The 18,437-nt window shown below is 45.6% G+C and overlaps 1 protein-coding gene across 1 annotated transcript in view; it reads right to left on the bottom strand.

The window, feature by feature from the left end:
* The window catches only part of CELSR1 (cadherin, EGF LAG seven-pass G-type receptor 1), a gene marked incomplete at its 5' end in the record, with an annotated part of 173,166 nt that overhangs the window by 58,085 nt on the left and 96,644 nt on the right, over positions 1–18,437 (bottom strand). The window contains 2 exons of the mRNA XM_010581081.1: positions 14,585–14,673; positions 17,729–17,844. Coding sequence (XP_010579383.1) covers positions 14,585–14,673; positions 17,729–17,844 — 205 coding nt within the window. The remainder of the gene's footprint in view (positions 1–14,584; positions 14,674–17,728; positions 17,845–18,437) is intronic.

Raw genomic sequence — 18,437 nt, 5'->3', positions numbered from 1 at the left:
CACTCATCATGGTGCTCTGCTGCTGCAGGTCCCCTCGTCCACCCTCTGCAGCCCTCTCCTCCCCTCTGATCTGCCCCTGTGGCTGGTGCACCTTCTCCCTGCCCTCTGAACCCTTTTTCTGCCTATTTTGCTGCCTCTCTGCCTTCTACCAACCCTTCCACCAACCAGGATGCTCTTCCAGCATCCTTGGAGAACTGGAAGAGGAGAGCACGTGAAGGATGCTGGAAGAGCATCCTTGTTCTCCTTCACATGCTCTCCTCTCCCAATTGAGCAAACACTTCTCCCTTTGCCATTTGTCCCTATCTATCTGCCAAAGTACCACTCTGAAATATTTTTGGCTTTATATAAATCCTTTATGTTTTACAACTTAATTTTGCATCCAGGATGCAAATGTTATTGCTGTCAGAGTCCAAGAAATACCTACAAGTGGTACAACATGGCACTTATTCACAGCAACTAACTCCTCCTTGGACTCATCCCTGGTGACACCTTGCCAAGCAAACTGCTGCTCAGTGTGGGTGATGGGGACGCAACTGGGTCTATAAAATCCAGGAATCCCACACTGCTCTGTGGGCTACCCCCTCCATGGCTGGATCTTTGCGAGGGTCTCCTGGTTCACACAGACCCCTGCGTGGCCAGGTAATTGCAAAGTGCTGCTTCCCCTCACGACACAGACAGATGCAAAATACCTGAAAAGTTACTGCAAGTCAGTGAGCTACTGTAGATTTACTGTGTGATTAAACAGAGATAACAGTGCACTTCAAAGAACTCGCACCGAATTCCTGAGGTGCCATTTCAATGACTCCACTGGCTTTGCAGAAGCCCTGCCAGGCTGTGCTGCACGGCACAGCCTTCAAACACCGTCCTCAGGGCCTTACGGTGAGCCCATGGCCATTCAGACTCTGCCAGCTCTCCTGGAGGTCCCTTGCATCTCCTTAGCCCTCAGGAGGAGCTGAAAATCACCATTTAGGGAGGTGCCATTAAACCTCTGAGGAGTTTCCTGGCGTGGAGGCGTTAGATGGCTTGAGTGAACCTGGGCTTAAGGAGCACCGTTGGGTGCCACGTTCTCCAGGGCGATCTGAGAGCCCCACACCATGAGGAAAGCCATGCAGCTGAGACCCAGCTCAGGTGTGGGGTGGACGCAGACCTATAAGTGGCAGTGCTGTAACTGGGCACACAAGTCAAGCCTTTTAAAACCTGGGAGGAGCGAGAGGAGTAAGTGCTGAGCAGCCTTGCTGAGGATGGGGCTTCCAGAAGAGCAGGGGCTCGGGCTGGTTTTGACATGATGGGGTCTCTACTGTCACTCAGAGCAAAACCCCTGGGGACGGTTTCTGAAAAGTTACTGTTTGCATTTGCGTATAAAATCACCTCTGCAATGAGTGTTTTCAAGTGGTGCTTGCAAACTCTGGGAGAACAACACTTCCAAAAGCAGGTGGGGGAGAGAATGAGCCAGGCACTGGGTACATGCTTGCCCTCCTCTTCCCCAGCCACCGAGAGATTTCTCAGAGCTGTCACAGAGAGCTGAGCAACTCAGGGCTGGGGAGAAGGACACACTTTGCATCTCAATGACCTCCAAATGACTTTCACTGCATTACACTTTCATTTCCCGAGACAGAGATTTAGAGGCGAGTTATTTGTTATTTCATGTCAAGACAATGGAATGTCACTCCGCCGCCAAATCCTGATTTCCTTTCCCAGATATCAATCACTTCACACTTACCCTCTACCAGAAAAAAAAACCCCAAAATCAACAAAAAAAATTACTACTAATTGAAATCCGCATGAGTAAATATCGGTGGAATTGCAGGGAGGGGCTTTTAAAGTTCAGGCTCACATGTGCCTGTTCTGCAAGGGCAGATCAGCTGCAGCCCATTACACCCACAAATACCTGCAAGGGCTTCACAGCCACATCTGAGCAGGACCAAGAAAAAGTAAGTATTAGCCAGGCAGCCCTTCCGTGCTTTTTCAGGAGACATTAAGAACATAAATGGTTGCCACAGGCCAGACCAAAGTCCCACTGAGCAAGTGGTAGATGCCATGGAAGAGCATAAGAACAGGGCAAGTGTGCAGCAACACTTCTCCTGGCTCTTGGCTTCTCACCTGTAATACTGCAGGCTGGAGCTTGAGATGGGTTTTCACAGGATCCTGCCACATTTGATAGATGGAAGGGACTCATGTTATCATCTAATCAGCCTTTTGCCTTCTACAACCACAGAACATCACCAGTGAGTCCTGCCTCAGTAACATGGCTTGCACCCGAGCTAAATTTTTCCTTTAGGAAGGGAAATACTGACTTGATTTAAAGATTTCAAAGGACAGCGATACCATCTGAACTGTGGGCAGATTATCATGTGGATTATATACCTTCACTATTAACAATATTGTATATTACTTCTCATCAGAATCTGTCAAGCTTCAGTTTCTATATATCAAATCTATGGTCTTATCTAGACTAGGACTTCACTGATGATCCTCTGCATTTGGGTGGAAGAGGATGAATTTGGCCTCAGCAAAGATGGGAGTCTCTGAATCTTCAGCCAGAATGCCAGGAAATGACTCATAAACTGAACTATTTTTGCAGAGATTACCTCTTCTTGTGGCATTTTAAAAATTGAGTTCTGAGCATGTAGGAAATGACGTGTTTTACATTCAGACATGAGGAACATATTTTATGTGTTTGACTAGAACAACATTTTGAACTTTAAATGTAAAACCCTGGCATGCATTCAGCAATAGAAAATGTAATTTCTTTCCCTTCCTTTAGCTGCTTGTAATTTTAATTGCTAGTTTTTTTAAATGGCCACGCCCACTAGCACCAAAAATACATAGTACGGGTATATGGTACAAATGCATAGCTAAAAATTCCTCATACCCTCATACTGTATGTGTGCCTCCAGCACTACCTACTACGACATTCTTCACAAGTATACAAGCCTGCCCACCAAAAAGCACAATAATCTGTTGATACAGTAACTTTTGTTCTTGTAGGAAAGTTGTGAAAAAACTATCATAAACTGCATCTGGCTAACAATAGTGGTAATCCAGTAAAAACTCCTTGACCTCTTGAGTTGAAAAGTAAATGAAACATGCATATCCCTCAGGATGCTGGTTAAAAATTTTGGTTGTGGCTAGCAAAGAAAGTGACTTTTTCACTTGAATTCCTCTTCTTCCTCGTGTAACTGAAGAAACCCTGGCAACTTTCTCTGTGAAGGAGAGGCCTCGCACTTACGCAGGTAACCACAGATAAGTCCTTCTCAAAATTATAGAGCTAATGAATTGACTGCGGTTATGCTCCCAGTGTTTTTGGCGTCCTGCAAATTTTCCCGTGCTTAAGCTATGGCAGAACTTTTGATCCCATGAAAATCCCGTAGAAGGAAAGGCATCCAGCACAAATTGATGATCTGGTGAAGTATACCACCAGTGCTCTCCTGTCCACTGCCTTTTCCTCGCTATGCCACCTCTGATCTCTACAACCTTGCAGTACCTTCTGCTATTAAATATTAAATATTCACAATAAGATGGGTGATAAGGAAATTATAAAATTAGAAATATGGCTAAGTCTTAATTAAGAATACGTGATTGGTTTTAAAAGGAAGCACTGAATTTTAACATGCTTTCTGCCTTGCACTCTTGAGAGAGCCTTTAAAAGCTGTATTGGCATTTCTTGAGAGATATTACGAATTTACGTTTGGAAATGCAGAGCCACAAAATTGCATTTCTTCCAGGAAAAATATGCCCGGTTGTTCCTAACCGAATGACATTTTCAATATTTACAGTACCCCCATGCCCCGCCCCAAATATTTGCTTAACATTGCAATTAATGTTCTGCATTTTTCTTTACCAGACAATGCCAAGCAATGCTAGAGCGGGCCTGTGTTGATCACGGATGCTGTAAACACAGCAAGACACTTGGAGCCAGTAAAATCCGAACTCTGGCGGGGCCCACATCTGATCAACAGTGGCATTATCATAATCTTCAACAAGTGCATTGTTTATTTAGAAAATCTCCCTCAATCCCTTAACAAATTAGTCTGGAAGCCACCAGAGGGATTAACTTCAGAAATTCTACCTCCAATCGCAATTACGTCTGCTCAGATGTCACCAGCGATAGACATTTGCATAACTCATGCCCAGCCTTTATTACTAATTGCACTTCCAGTGATTTGACTTCCATTGGGGTCCGTCTTTTCCAACTGAGTTACAAAATGCAGCACTCGGCAGGGGCAACCATGTCCCAGTGCGAGAGGTGCTCCCCGGCACAGGGCGTAATACCTAATACCTATCTAAGAATTTAATTGCCAACCACTTTTCCTGACTGTTCAGATTAAGAAGTAAACGATACTGGATGGTGTCCTGGATACTTTCAGGGCAGTCTTTCACCTTGGGTCCAATGACTAAAAGTTATGCCTAGCTGGTGGCAGCTATGTGGCTCTTCTCCAAGGAGCTGGCAATCCCTATTCAGCGGCAGGCATGTGCCTGCCTCATAAATCACCCACAGTGCTGGCAGCCTAGTTGGCAGGCTCGGCAGGGAGATGGAGAGCTGAGCAAACAAGGCTTTTGTGCTGGAATGGGAGCCTCCCGCCTGAGGGGCAGTGCGGTGGCAGGGTGGCATGGGGAAGCCTGTGCTGAGCCACTGCGTGATGCTCCTGTTTGCCTGTAGGTCCTGGGGGACGGGGCACCGCGCACCCAGAACTTCTAACGAGAATTAGTCCCCTTTATAGGACAGAAAGCAGTAGCCAGCGTCATCCGTGTCTTCTGATGCAGCTGTCACAATGTGAGTGTCACTAAAATGTTATCTGCCTTTTTTTTTTCCCCAAAGGCAAAGGGGCAGGATAAATTATCGGTCCTGAATAAAGAATAATTATATTTCCATAACAGGTGAATTTGCCATCATCAGAGAGGGTCTGTGTTTTCAGAAGGAAACGAGATAACCAATCTGTCAGCTCCACAGGCACCCAGTGCAGAGGCACATCTGCCATAGCCAGCAGGGTTGGTGCTCATCTCCGCAGCAGACCGGCAGATTGCCATATTTCATCCCAACCTTTTCAAAACAAAGTGCTACATTAACCTCTCCAACACAGACCAGCACCACTCCCACTGCCTGTGACTGCCCATGCCGCTCATTCTTTTGCAAGGGGTTTGGATTAAAGGGCAGGTCCTGCCTGCCCCTGACCACGGCAGGGGAACGCAAGTGGCCACCGAGCTTCCAGGCGCCCACGAGCGCACCAGCGCGCAGCCCTGTAGGTCTTGACTTCTAGGGTACAGCTGTGTCACCCCCCCAGTGACTGGTGGCTGGATGAAATGTGGTCCCAGCTGGCTCTTGGGTCGGAGAACAGGGGTGGACCTGAGTTTTTAAAAGGGAAGTTTTGTGTACGCATCCTCAAATCCTTCAGAAATGCTCTGCCTCTGGCCACTGCTAGGCAGTTGCACAACACAGGCTCCCAGAATCAAAACAGATGCTCTAGTAAAACAAAGGCAGAGATGAATGTTAAGAGATTTGCTATAAAGATAATCCTAAGGATAATTCAGCTAATGAGTGGCAGGCATAACACATGTAAGAGTATGAGAAAATGCAGGGGTTGTACAAGACTGAACCCAAGAGCTTATGCTTGCTATGCGGTCAGCTGAAGCAGGTGCTCTGTATGAGCAAGGCACGCTCCAGCAAGACACATCACGCGTCTACGGTAAATTCTTGCCATCCTTGCTGCAGCATGCAACTGCCCCTTCCACACTTGCTGGTGGACCCTTGTGGCTGCTGCGTACTCCCCGTTCCCACCACCTCTGCAGCTGCCCCGCGAGACTGCTGCTTCTGTGCTTCCCTTGGGAGCTCAATGGTTTCACCGGGCTTTCTGTCAAGTCTGTACGCTTACCCACCCTTCTCCTTCTGCTAGACCAGAAGCTGCCATTGGACTGCAGATCTGGAAGGCACTTGTGCAGAAAAGTCTTTCAAGCAAAGAAACTGGCTTGATTTAGAAAACAGGACCCCCGCTCCCCGCAAAAAAACCCCAACAAACCCAAAACCCAACAACCTTCCCTTTACATCTCCAAGTTTGCCAGGCAGACATTGCAATTTTTGCCTGAAGGTCTTTGCTCCCATCCATTATAGAAAGTCTTTATCCTAAAGTTGCTGAACACCTGGCCTGTTGTAAAGTGCTTCTTATTTCTTGCTTAGTGTCATGGTTTAACCCTGGCAAGCAGCTAAGCTCCACGCAGCCGCTTGCTCACTCCCCCCACAGCAGGATGGGCAAGAGAATCAGAAGGGTGAAAGTGAGAAAACTTGTGGGTTGAGATAAAGACAGTTTAATAGCTAAAGCAAAAGCCGGGCACACAAGCAAAGCAAAACAAGGAATTCATTCTCTCCTTCCCATCGGCAGGCAGGTGTTTAGCTATCTCCAGGAAAGCAGGGCTCCATCAAGCATAACAGTTACTTGGGAAGACAAATGCCATTACTCCAAACGTCCCCCCTTCCTCTTTCTTCCCTGCAGCTTTTATTGCTGATCACAATGTCATATGGCATGGGATACCCCTCTGGTCAGTGGGGGTCAGCTGTCCCGGCTGTGTCCCCTCCCAACTCCTTGTGCCCCCCCAGCCTCCTCACTGGTGGGGTGGGGTGAGGAGCAGAAAAGCCCTTGGCTCTGGGTAAGCAGGGCTCAGCAGTAACCAAAACATCCCTGTGTTATCAACACTGTTTTCAGCACAAAAACATAGCACCATACCAGCTACTATGAAGAAAATTAACTCTATCCCAGCCAAAAGCAGTACAGTTGGACATGACAAAAATTGCACATGGAGACGGATAGTGCGCATGGAGTGAAGGTGGGTGGTTTGGAACAGACCTGCAGATGCTTTTCATTTTATTTTAATAGTAAGAGCATCGACTATCTTCCAGTAGATATACTCTCAATATATGCCTCTTCAGACATCTGTATTCACAGGGCTCCCATATGACATTCCTTGTTCTGACCAACATATTGCCTGACTAACTACAGGAACCACAGCAAGTGAAGCCCTGGGGCCCTGGGGCCCTGGCCTGGGGCTGCCTTTTTCTTCCTGTCTTTTCCTCCATGACCCTGTCCCTCCTTCCACTTCATCCCCTGAGTCCCAAGCAAGTGCGGATGGGCTCTGTTCCTCTGTTGCGAGCAGCTTCATTCCAAGTCTACCTAAGCTGGCAGCAGTCCCAAATCCACACCATCAAGACTCTCAGCTGTCCTCAGGTCCGTCCAGAGCCCAGCAGGGCATGCAGGCTCTGCCCAGCAGCGCTGGAGAGCCACCACTCAGATCGCATGAGCAAATGGGGATCACTGAGCTCTTCTCAGATACGGAGCTAGTTGGTTTTGCCCAGACATATGCTGCCTCCCAGCATCAACAGCCAGTCTGTGGGGCACTACTAGTGATCCACAGTATGGAGGATTTGTGGATGTAGACTCAAAACGGTAAGCTCTGCTGGCGCCGTAGCACAGCTGTACAGGCACGGTTAAATAACTCTTTGGGATCAGCTTCGGCCCCGAGGAACCCACAGGTGAGGGAGAATGCTGCCTTCCCGCCCACTCGCCCGCCGGCTGAGCAAGCACAAGGGAAGAGCTGCAGCACGCACCCGAGGTACGGAAAATCAATTACAGCGTGGGACTTGGCACGGAATCAGAGGGTGTTCTGGCACCTGGGAACAGCTTTCAGCTGGTGGGTGAGGGATAGATCCTCCCTGGGAAGGAAAGGTAATGGCAAATTCTAATGTGCGAGTGGGCTGAGAGCTAAATCTCTACAACATTAGCTCAGTCTTCGGTGATACTCAAGCTCCAGCTTGCCCCAGATGAAGGCCAGTTAACTCAAGAGAAACCATCACTTAACACAGGCAGGACTTTTTCGAAAGCATGTGAGTCTGATTTAGAGCAATGCACCTCCTGTGCTTTGAATTCACAATGTACCGAAGATCAGCCCTAAGCAGCCCTCATTCCTTTTAAGTTTATCTCTAACTGAAGAATTTGCTTGTTTTCTCCAGCAGCTGTCTGCAGGCTAAACGCAGGTCTGGGCTCTGCTGGGTGGGAAGCGCACAGGGATGGAAAGCAGCAGGTCCCTGCTAACTGTAACCGTGTGAAAGGGTGGGCTACTCCCAAGACAGTCAAGCATCTGAAACAACAACCACCGCGCTTTTCAGTCTAAAGACATGCAAGGAAGGAGTGAAAGAACGGCAGGTTGCTATCGACTATCACACATGAGAAGAAACCTTAGCCCAGTTATGGAAAAAGGGTAATGTTTGTCCTGAATATCTCATCCTAGGAGCCTGCGGGCTCAAGCGACCAGTACAGTGGAGACACTCTCCATCCATCATTTTACACCTCCTGACCACAGAGGAGGATCCCACGCACACACACTGCCTGGTCGTACAGTTGTTACTTTTGTGAGTCATCCTCTGAGTCATTCAGGGATTTGTTCATCCCATCCCCCAGAATTACTGTACTGCACATCAGACACTCGGTGATAGCATGTTTCTCTCTGCTCTTCTCAGGTTTTCTGTCATTTAGGTAAAAATATCCTGTGCTTCCTTAAACAGATGCAGAAGGAGCTCCTACATACAGAACGGTAACATCCTTAAGCGACTTTGATGTCATATATGTATAAGTAACACATTAAGATACACAGTGTATAAATATACATGCACATGCCCTTTATAATTACGGGAACATGTCCATACGCAAAACATTTTTATCTTGTGCCAAATGATGAATTCTACCCTGAGGCAATGAGTCAGGTAAAACATTAACATAAATTTGATAGTGTATCTCAAATTCTGAACAAAATTGCATTTCTATCATAAGTTTGGGAGAGTGGCTTGAAGTTTTCACTTAATTAAAAACACCACCCACTACTGGGCTCATTAAAATCTCCTGTCCCAAGCACTGCCTAGAATCATACATGATCCTGTATGCGCACTGAATGCCAGATAGTTCATGTGATATTATTGGTACTGAGCCTCATTACCATCAAACATCCTGGTGGTTTTGCTCCTATTCCAAACAAATATCAGCATGGCTAAACCTATTGACTGTCACTCATGCTGGCAGGCTCAGGAGAGCCAAAGGATAAGGACCAAACTCTGTCAGAGGCTGACTGCACTCTCATCATGTAGAAAGGAAGCACATCACCAAGGCAAAGAGGGCAGTTCACATCACTGCTGTCCCTTAGGCCAGCTATCCTGTGAACAAGCAGCAGGTTGTTTCTGCTGGTTTTTATCAGTTTTATTTGCCAGTCTGAAATCTTCCCCCTTCTCCCACCTTTCCTTCCAAAATAATTTAAAAAATCCCATTTCTTCTGAATTTCTTCTCAATATATATATCCTCTTGAGAAAGCAGGTCACATGCAGGTCACCTTTAATTTAATATCTTCCATTGATTTTAATGTCTGCAAGATCAGGATCCCAGAAGGTAATGTGTTCGAGCTAACAGTGTCAGCATGTAGCTTTCCTCCCTGCCATCCCTGGCTGTCAGCAAACATCTATAATGGCAAGTAACACTGCGAACAGGTAAACTGATACCTTGCTACTGGGTAGCTGGCAAGACTTTTAATATATAACTGAAACTAGAGAATGGTTATAAAACACTCCTAGTTCACTTCTGCTCTCTTATAGCTACTAATTCCTTCCCCTACTGTTTTCCCTTCCAGAAATTCAATACAGAGCCAACACTTCCTTAGTAGAACATCCATGTGCTTCCCTTAGGCACTTCCACTGAAACCAAGGGTGTCAGCTGTTACCAGGGGAGGAAGCATCCATTTCCATCACTACACAGTACATGAAAAGACATTGCTTCCCTTCCTCCTCTGATACAATCTGTTTCATTACTGCAATGTTTGACAGTGCCTGCGCCTACCAGGATTTGTAAGAAAGCATCAAATACTTGAGCTGACAGAGAACTGGTTTGATGCTTCTCTGCAAACATGGTGGCACAAAGCTGGTTCTTTACTCACCTCTTACAAAGGAGGCTCCAATGTTTGTCCCCAAGTGGCAGGGGACTCTCATGATATGGAGTTAATTATAAAACAACATTTTCCAACAACACTAAAGGTAAATATTACCAAGCTATCCTGGTTTCAGCTGGGATAGAGTTAATTTTCTTTCTAGTAGCTGGTCTAGTGTTATGTTTTGGATTCAGTATGAGAAGAATGTTGATAACACACTGATGTTTTCAGTTGTTGCTCAGTAGTGTTTAGACTAAGTCAAGGATTTTTCAGCTTCTCATGCCCAGCCAGCAAGAAGGCTGGAGGGACACAAGAAGTTGGGAGGGGACACAGCCAGGGCAGCTGACCCAAACTGGCCAAAGGGGTATTCCATACCATGTGACGTCATGCCCAATATATAAACTGGGGGGAGTTGGCTGGGTGGGGGATCGCTGCTTGGGAACTAACTGGGCATCGGTTGGTGAGTGGTGAGCAATCTCATTGTGCATCATTTGCTTTGTATATTCAAATTCTTTTATTATTATTATTATTGTCATTTTATTATTATTATTATTAGTTTCTTCTCTTCTGTCCTATTAAACTGTTCTTATCTCAACCCACGAGTTTTACTTAATTTTTTCCCCAATTCTCTCCCCCATCCCTCTTGGGGGGGGGGGAGGGGAAGTGAGTGAGCGGCTGTGTGGTGTTTGGTTGCCGGCTGGGGTTAAACCACGACACAAGCACATCACTTCTGAGCTGAGTACAGAAAATAATTTACAGGAGTCACTTCTACACTTACTTCTTATTTCATTATCGTTATTCCCAAACTGACTTTGCACAGGGTGGCAGCATCACCAGGATGCCACAAAACTGCGTGCCACTTTCAGGAAATAGCTGCAGCAGAAGTTTCCCACCAGAGTTGCCCCCTGCATCCAAGTGACCCATTCCTGGACTCCAAATTGCAGTGATGCTCAGCCAAATATCATCCACAGAGCTGCAGATGCCAAAACTCACTCAACCTTTGCTCATATACGACCATGATCAACTCAGATTGCAGGAACAGTTTTCAGAGCTGTGAAAACTCATCTACGAAAATTTGCTTTGGAGTGAAGTGATTTAGATTATGTATCAAAGCCTGTTAGTCATTCTCCTCAAAAACTAAAGATGAAAAATTAACCTCAGCTGTGATGAAATCTAATACTCTGTATGTGAATTACAGCATTATCTGAAAGCTCCAAAGAAGACCGAACCCTTTTTTTCTTGCTAGATGCTGTACAAAAGTGGAAAGAAGGAAATAAACTGAACAGTTTCTAGCTTAGCTTTAAAAAAGATACTTTAAAGAAGCTTAACAAAAAAAAGGAACTGGGAAAAGAAGGATGAAGCTAAGAAAGTACCTGATGCCAAGCGCTTGCTGTGAGCTCAACAGGAAATTTTTGAATTGCTGTTTATTTCAGCCTGCTCTGCAACGTATCTCACATTTCCAAGGCAGGAGGAAAGGGCCCAGCTTGAAGAAGCCTGTCACTGTCTGAAGACACAATGGTGGGTACGAAGAGGACAGGCACAGCTGTAATGACCCCCGTAGCAGGATGAGCAGCCTGGCAGCACTCAGCTGTAGAGGCGCGAGTAGTAAGAAAAGTTCAAAATGTCTTTATGGGTTTTGCTGTGCAAAAAAAGCACAGAAGTGACACAGCAAGGGACTGATGAAGGGATAGGCAAAGGTGATCATATTTATTAAATAAAGAAAACCTGCTGATGGAGCAAAAGGCAGATAGAAGGAGATGAAACTCAACATCAGTGAGGGATAAAAAAGAGCAGGTATAATTACCTCTTTCAGGGCTTTTTAATGCAAGACATAGACAGATGAATGAAATGGATCTCTACGGGTATCTGGGACGATGGGTTATGCATTTCCCGTGGACTGCATCGGGAAAAGATGTCTAAAAAGGAGCAAAGACCAGAAGCTTCACAGGTGAACAGCAGAATGGAAGAGGCAAGGAGCCCTGCGGGAATGCTGGTGGAGGTAGCCCCTGCAGCCCTGCCACCAGGGACAGGGTGCTGCTGCAAAATGCCAGAGCGAGCCAGAGGCAGAGAGGAGGGAGGGGAGTCCAGAAGGGGCTGGAGGTGGGGATCAAACGCGAGCCGGAGGCAGGGAGGAGGGAGATGGCTCGGGGGAGCTCTGCCTGCTCAGGAAGGCTGCGCGGTGTCTGAGCGGAGCAAAGGGGATGAGTAGTGATGGGATGAGGACCTGCCACTGCGGTAGGATTTTGGAAAGAGCGGAAGGATGCAATATAATATGAGTGCATAATTTAAGCAAACTCATGAGTTTTGGGTACTCTGTTGTTCAAACATCTTAGCTGTGTCAAGTTTAGACACAGCATCTCATTTATCTTGGCACAACTCAAAGCCTTAAATTATCTCTGTCTTTTCAGCTCCTCACAGAAACTTTACTTCCAGCTTTGTTAAAACATGAAGTAGCCAAGGAACTGCTTTACAAACAAACACCAGCTGAGGCGAAGGCTTACCCCTGCTGCAGGGCGCGGGGGCAGCCCGTCGGGCAGGCCTGCTGAGCTGCCTCTGGCTGCCACTGCCCGCAACGCTCGCTCCTTCTTTCGCTACTGGAGAGCTGGTGCAGCATATGCGCTTCTCAGACATGCTGGAAAGTCCTGAGAGCATGCTAAATACATACAGGTTAGCATATCCTACTTGTGCTGTTTACTCCACAGTGTGAGCTCCCCTCTGCCAGGCCAAATTTAACCACTCTGGAATAAACCCTGCTAGCAGGAAGATGACGACTTCGGTCTCTAACACGGACAGCAAAGGGCACAGTGCCGCTCTCCACACAGTGACCCTGCTTTTCACCACTTTTATGTCATGTGAGTGGCAAAGGCAATGAAGTCAGTGGTGTTTCCCGGCACGGGCCCTCTGCTCTCCCTCTCTGCCCTGAGTTTCCTCCTGAGCAGCGGGGACCAGCTTGTTCCCCTTCGAAAAAACTGGGGCAGAAGGACAAAATGATGACAGTGCGCACGTGTTAATGATAGGAAAACACCAGCTGCTAACATGGCTTACCTACCAGTCTGCTTGAACAGCAGCAAGCCCTGAAAATGAGGCAGGGGTTTATTTTTAACATCCATGTCGGACCTCTTTGCCTTTTAAAGAGCATCCTGGGGCTGCCTGGGCCCCTTATCTGCTCGGCAACTCTTCAGCGAGCCGCTCCGGCGGCGGTCCCTGCAGCTGTGCCCTCCCTTCCTCGTCCACCGAGGAGCTTCAAAGCTGGAGCGTCCCTCCGCTGCCTCAGCAAGTGCCGTCTACTCTGATAAAGTGATTCACTAAGAAATAGGCAGGCTATGGAAACACGGCATGTTGCAGTTTGTAAGGAAGAGCCTCACAGTGACCATAGATGCATGCATGGTGACACACCAAGTTTCGCTTCTATTTTTCTGTGCTCCAGATAGTAGAGTATATTAAGTACAAAACTTATATAATAAGTTTTAAATTTTTATTTTTTTAATATAAAATAAATAATGAAAAAGGGTTTTATCTCCTCAAGAAAATACCCTTAGGCTAGGAGACCCTATCTAGGAGTCCAAAGAAAATTTTAATCCTCCCATTCAAACTGCCACACAAACTGTGACGAAAGGATGCAGTGCTGGGAAATAAAGAACTTGCTGATCATATTAATCCTTCATCTTCCATTCAGCTTCCTACACCAGTATCCTGTTTCCTTTTTAACAGCCAACAATGCTCCTCTATTTCCTTACGCGATCCCCCATAATGCTATCATGTCAGACTTAAAAGCAACACTTCTCAGTAACTAAATGAATTCTCTAATTTTTGTTACAGATTATAGAAGAGTTCTGACATCTATCTGTAAACAGTGACACCGTACACCCTAAAAGCCCGCTTTTTGGTTCATCATGAAATGGCTGGTTTGCACAAAGCCCCTGCCTTTGGTTCAGTCAAAGGGAACCTGTTCTTGACAGCTACCAAGGGCGCAGCTGTGGGACAGGGACCCCGGAGCCCACTTCTGAGTGTCATGGGCTGCGTGCAACAATGATTTTGCATTTCTCTTGCGTATCTTTTTATATAGCAGACAAAAAAATGGTTTAGTAAGATAGTCATTGATTACTGAAAAGTGTCAACCATTTAATAACCAAAATTTCCAAACCAGAGAAGCTTGCGCTAGCTAAACTTGTCATTTTACAGAAGAAAAGACAGTTATGGGGAAGAATTTTGCTTTGCTTCAGAAAATCCTACACTAGAGGTTTGTAGTTACTACACTGAAGGCTCCTGCACTGCACAATTCTTTAAAAAGATCCAAATCAGTGAATTAGTTGTTTTAAATACACTGACACTTGTGAGGGTTTAAAGAACTGAAAACTAAAATAGTTCCAAGTATCTGAAGGTTTCTGTGATAGTGCTTCTGAAAAGGATGTACTACATGTGATTTTGCCTTCCTGAGACAAAACTTAATAGCCCTCAGAGGGAATTTTTGTCCCAGGCAAGGTGAGCAAGACCAGTACCATTTGTGCAGAGCAGTGCACCTGGTTAAATAAATAAATTTCAGGTCACCTGCATACATCAGGTCGGAGCTAGATGACCCACGCCTCTATTACTTTACAAATAATAGGGTTATCACCAACACAATTAGTCTTACCTTATTGTAGTACTGCACCTGGACTGAGTGCCACTGCCCATCGCTGACCCCTCCCAGAACGAATGGTGCCACCGTAGTGGTTGTCTCCCCTGCAAGGGCAGGCAGAAGGGAAAAAATAAGTCAACATCACTGCAAACTCTGCTCTGCACTGAACTGAAACACGGAGAGACCCTCATCAGGCACGGGACGCAGCCATCTTACTGCATCATGAATGAATTTGTGTTTTTGTCCTGCGAGACAGTAAATATCCCCAGTTTCATGGAATTATTTTGGTGCACAAATACAAAAATAGCTTCTGGCATATTCAGGTGAATTATTTTTTTATTATGCTTCTGCAGAGTGCGGTAGCAGATGCGTTGGATAGATACAGTTATTGCTGAAGTGGTCAACTGAGATAAAAATGTACATGAATTTTTCTGCATTTCTGCCAAAAGCAGCATTTTGAGGTTTTTTAATATGATGAGTATTGTGCTGGGATATTTTGTCAGGGAAGGGAAGACTACTCCTCGTCAGGGCTGAGAAAGTGAAAACCAGAAGTACTCTAGTATAAAACCCATGGTAACCTTGGTCCCAGCAAAATTTTACCAGCGATTAATGAAATTACTGGCGGCCTTTCAGTATTTAAATTTGAAAGCAAGTCTTTGCCATTGCAATTGGAAAGCTGAAGCTTTTAAGCCAGGTCTGAGTCAGCAGAAACAGCTCAGTAACCAGGCATATCTGTTCTGAGGTAGCAGCAAAATAAACATTTGTGTTGAAAGTACATAAAAGGCCTGGCACAGAGAAGAGATCGCTAGGTTTCGACTTTTTTTTTTTCTTTCTCTGTGTTTTTTTTTTTTTAACAGTTGGAAAATTCTACATAATAAACCACAGGAAAAATAACTCCCTCCCATAAGCTACAAAGTTCATCATATTGTTCAGCTAAAATGTACTTTCAGCTCTCTATTTGCAACAAATACTTTACCCTGTGTGAAGTATTATTCCCATGTCCCCTACTCTCCTTTAACTCCCATCCTATATACTTCTGTTATTCAAACAATACAGATTTCAGCTTAGCATGTTTGACATCTTGCTGTGATGTTTTTTTATCATTTAGTGATAAAAAATCTGCAATAAAAATTGTGCTTTTTATTCAGGTAGCAAGTTTCTGAAAAGGAAAGATCACCGGTCTCCAATCCTTTCGCTTTGCTTTCTGTGAAAAAGTTGTTGCGACAGGTAAAACAGTCAGATCATATATCCAAAACTTGTACGGTTCGTTAAAAGCCACTTAAAACGATAAAACATAAACCATTCTCCTTCCAAAGAAAATACCATTTCTAACATACAGGACCAGACCTGCTCTCAGGTGCAGCAGTGCAAATCTAAATTTAGTTTCATGTATTTTAAAGGAGTTCCTCCACATTTAAATGCATATAAATGCAAGTAGAATTGATTTTTTTTTTCTCATTCATCCTCAGGGTGCCTTCCAAGCAATTTGATTCAAGTTTAGACAGGCGGAGCAGACCTACAGAAGAAAGCACATCTCTCCGACTGCAGCATGTTATTTTGTTACACTAATCCATTCAAAAGCTTGCCTTAAAATCTAATTTGGACAACTTTGAGGTAATAAAGGGGAAATGAGACCGGATACCTTCAACCCAAAGGGCCCAGATGTGCACTTAAGCATCACTGGTAAAATAGTGGGGTCACATAGGATTTACCGTGGGGTCTGAAGGCAGAGACCGTCACTGGCGATGAGCATACAACACCGACACTGGTTGTGTCTCTGCTTCTACTGCTTTACTGCTTGCACTGTGTCACTTTTCACAAAAATAAAATAAGAGTTGACTAGAGCCCGCATGTCTATCCTGAATATGTATAACGGGAAGTAACAGGATTATTTCCTGAGTTACGTGCCCAGTACAAAGGTACAAACGTCTCACTTGACCTCCACGTAACCCCACTTGACCTACGTGACAACAGCCCTTCCCAGATATTTGTTTCTGTCCCAATGGAAAGCATCCCCTAAATCTGTGACAACTAGATGTTGTCTGCCCTGCTGAGATTTAGTAAAGCCACCAAAGCCTTCCCACTGAACTCACAGACCTGCTCCTGGGCTGAAGCAGGAATGCAAAGTAGTCCACCAAGAGGGACTCCAAGAGCCTCAGCAAGCCTGCTGAAGTCCTGCGGGTGATTCCTGGTGGCTTCAGTGTGCTTCAGCCACGCTGTATGACTTCACCTGCTACCCCTGTCATGGCAATTAGCACAGCCAGGCATGAGTTTTTGGATGAAACTTGGGCTTTTTTAACTCAGGAAACACCCCTCTGCTGAGGCTGGAATGGTCAGGGTTTGTTCTGATCACGCTCTCGCCAGGAAGAGCTTTGTCACTGCCAGGGCTGATTTTCTGAAGGAAACCTGTCCCCTGGGAGAAGACCACAGTGGCAGGGATACATGCCACCCTGAGCTTTGCTTGCAGGCCTTCCCCTCTCTCTGCTCCCAGAAGCACCAAAAGACACTGGCTTTGTCCTAGTGCAGAAAGCAAGCAAATGCCAAAGCCTCCGTTTCTTGTTTCCTAGCCCACTGTAGCAATGAGCAGGCAGCCCGGTTCTAAATTTCTTGTTGTTTACGGCTTCTTCCAAGGTGAGGTGCTTCTACAGTGCAAAAGTGCATTCCAGCAACAGCATTGCTTGTCACCGATCCCTAACAAACGGCAGGCAATTTTCACTTGTCTGCTAGCTCTTCCTTTGGCTTGCGTGTATTTTTTAGATAACGTTTACGCAGCTAGTTTCACTGATGGCGTTGTGTAAAAATGCATAAACACACGACGTTTATCACAGTGTGATAAAATGAAGTCTCATTTAAGCAAACATTGGCTCAGAGGCCAACTTTCAGTCTAGCGCCAATCTTTTATAGTAGTCGTAAACTCTGGCTTTTATAACTGAATGTTGACAAGCTCCTGTCTATGACAGCAAGTGTAACCACCACAAACCGCTACAACCTAGAGTGCTTTGCAACGCCCGGCATCAGTTGTTCACTGTACAATGTCAGCCAGTTACTCAATTAATGAGGCAGCAAAGAGCTATATAAAGTCATTAAAGTGCATTTCCAAACGGCATGAGAGGATCTCCTGATCACAAGCAGAAATGCTTGACTCGAGTGAAATCTAACCTGCAGAGAATGTGAGCTGGATCTGCTCCTCAATGATCTCCAAGGCAATGAAGTCGTGCTTCTCATTAAAACGCCCGTTGTAGAGGAGGAGAGCGTTCCTCTCCCTGGTTGCAAACCTAGAACACAGAGACAAGGGGTTAGGTCATGCTTAACGGCTTATGAATTAAAGACTGATGGTCAAGTCGCCCATAAGAAAGATGGCACTGTATTTAGCAGAAAAGGAAGCCTGTGAACCTTTCTTCAGACAGCAAATAATAAAATTGAGGAGTCAGCCGCAGGATAAATCTGCTCTTTCAAAATTGACAGTGGCAAGAAAGATAGAAATTACAGAAGTCTACTCTGCAGAGATCTGCTGTGGATGCTGACCCTCACAAGGGGTCAAATCAGGCAGACGCATGATGCAGTGCGAGTATCTGACACTCGCCAAACAGTAGCACTTACTACACTTTGCAAACAGTCCAAAAGCTAGAAAGCATTTTCACATCAAAGGGGGGTTACTTGCTGCCTGCTTGCTGTCTATATGCTACAGGGTACAAGGAGAGTCATCAACTGATTAAAAAGACCTGATGGGGAGGGAAGGGGAAAAGAAAGATAAGAGTTACTTTAATAATGCCATGCAGACAATCAGGGTTCATCAATCAACAGGTCAGTCAATTGGAGGAAGGAAAATAAACACTTAAATGATTCCACTAAATCTGCACCAATGGTT

The sequence above is a fragment of the Haliaeetus leucocephalus genome, unplaced genomic scaffold (genome assembly GCF_000737465.1).
Source record: "Haliaeetus leucocephalus isolate CR32 unplaced genomic scaffold, Haliaeetus_leucocephalus-4.0 Scaffold751, whole genome shotgun sequence".
In the NCBI taxonomy this organism is placed as follows: Eukaryota; Metazoa; Chordata; class Aves; order Accipitriformes; family Accipitridae; genus Haliaeetus; species Haliaeetus leucocephalus.
Note: the sequence above shows the minus strand (reverse complement) of the source record. Positions and strands in the feature narration are given on the sequence as shown.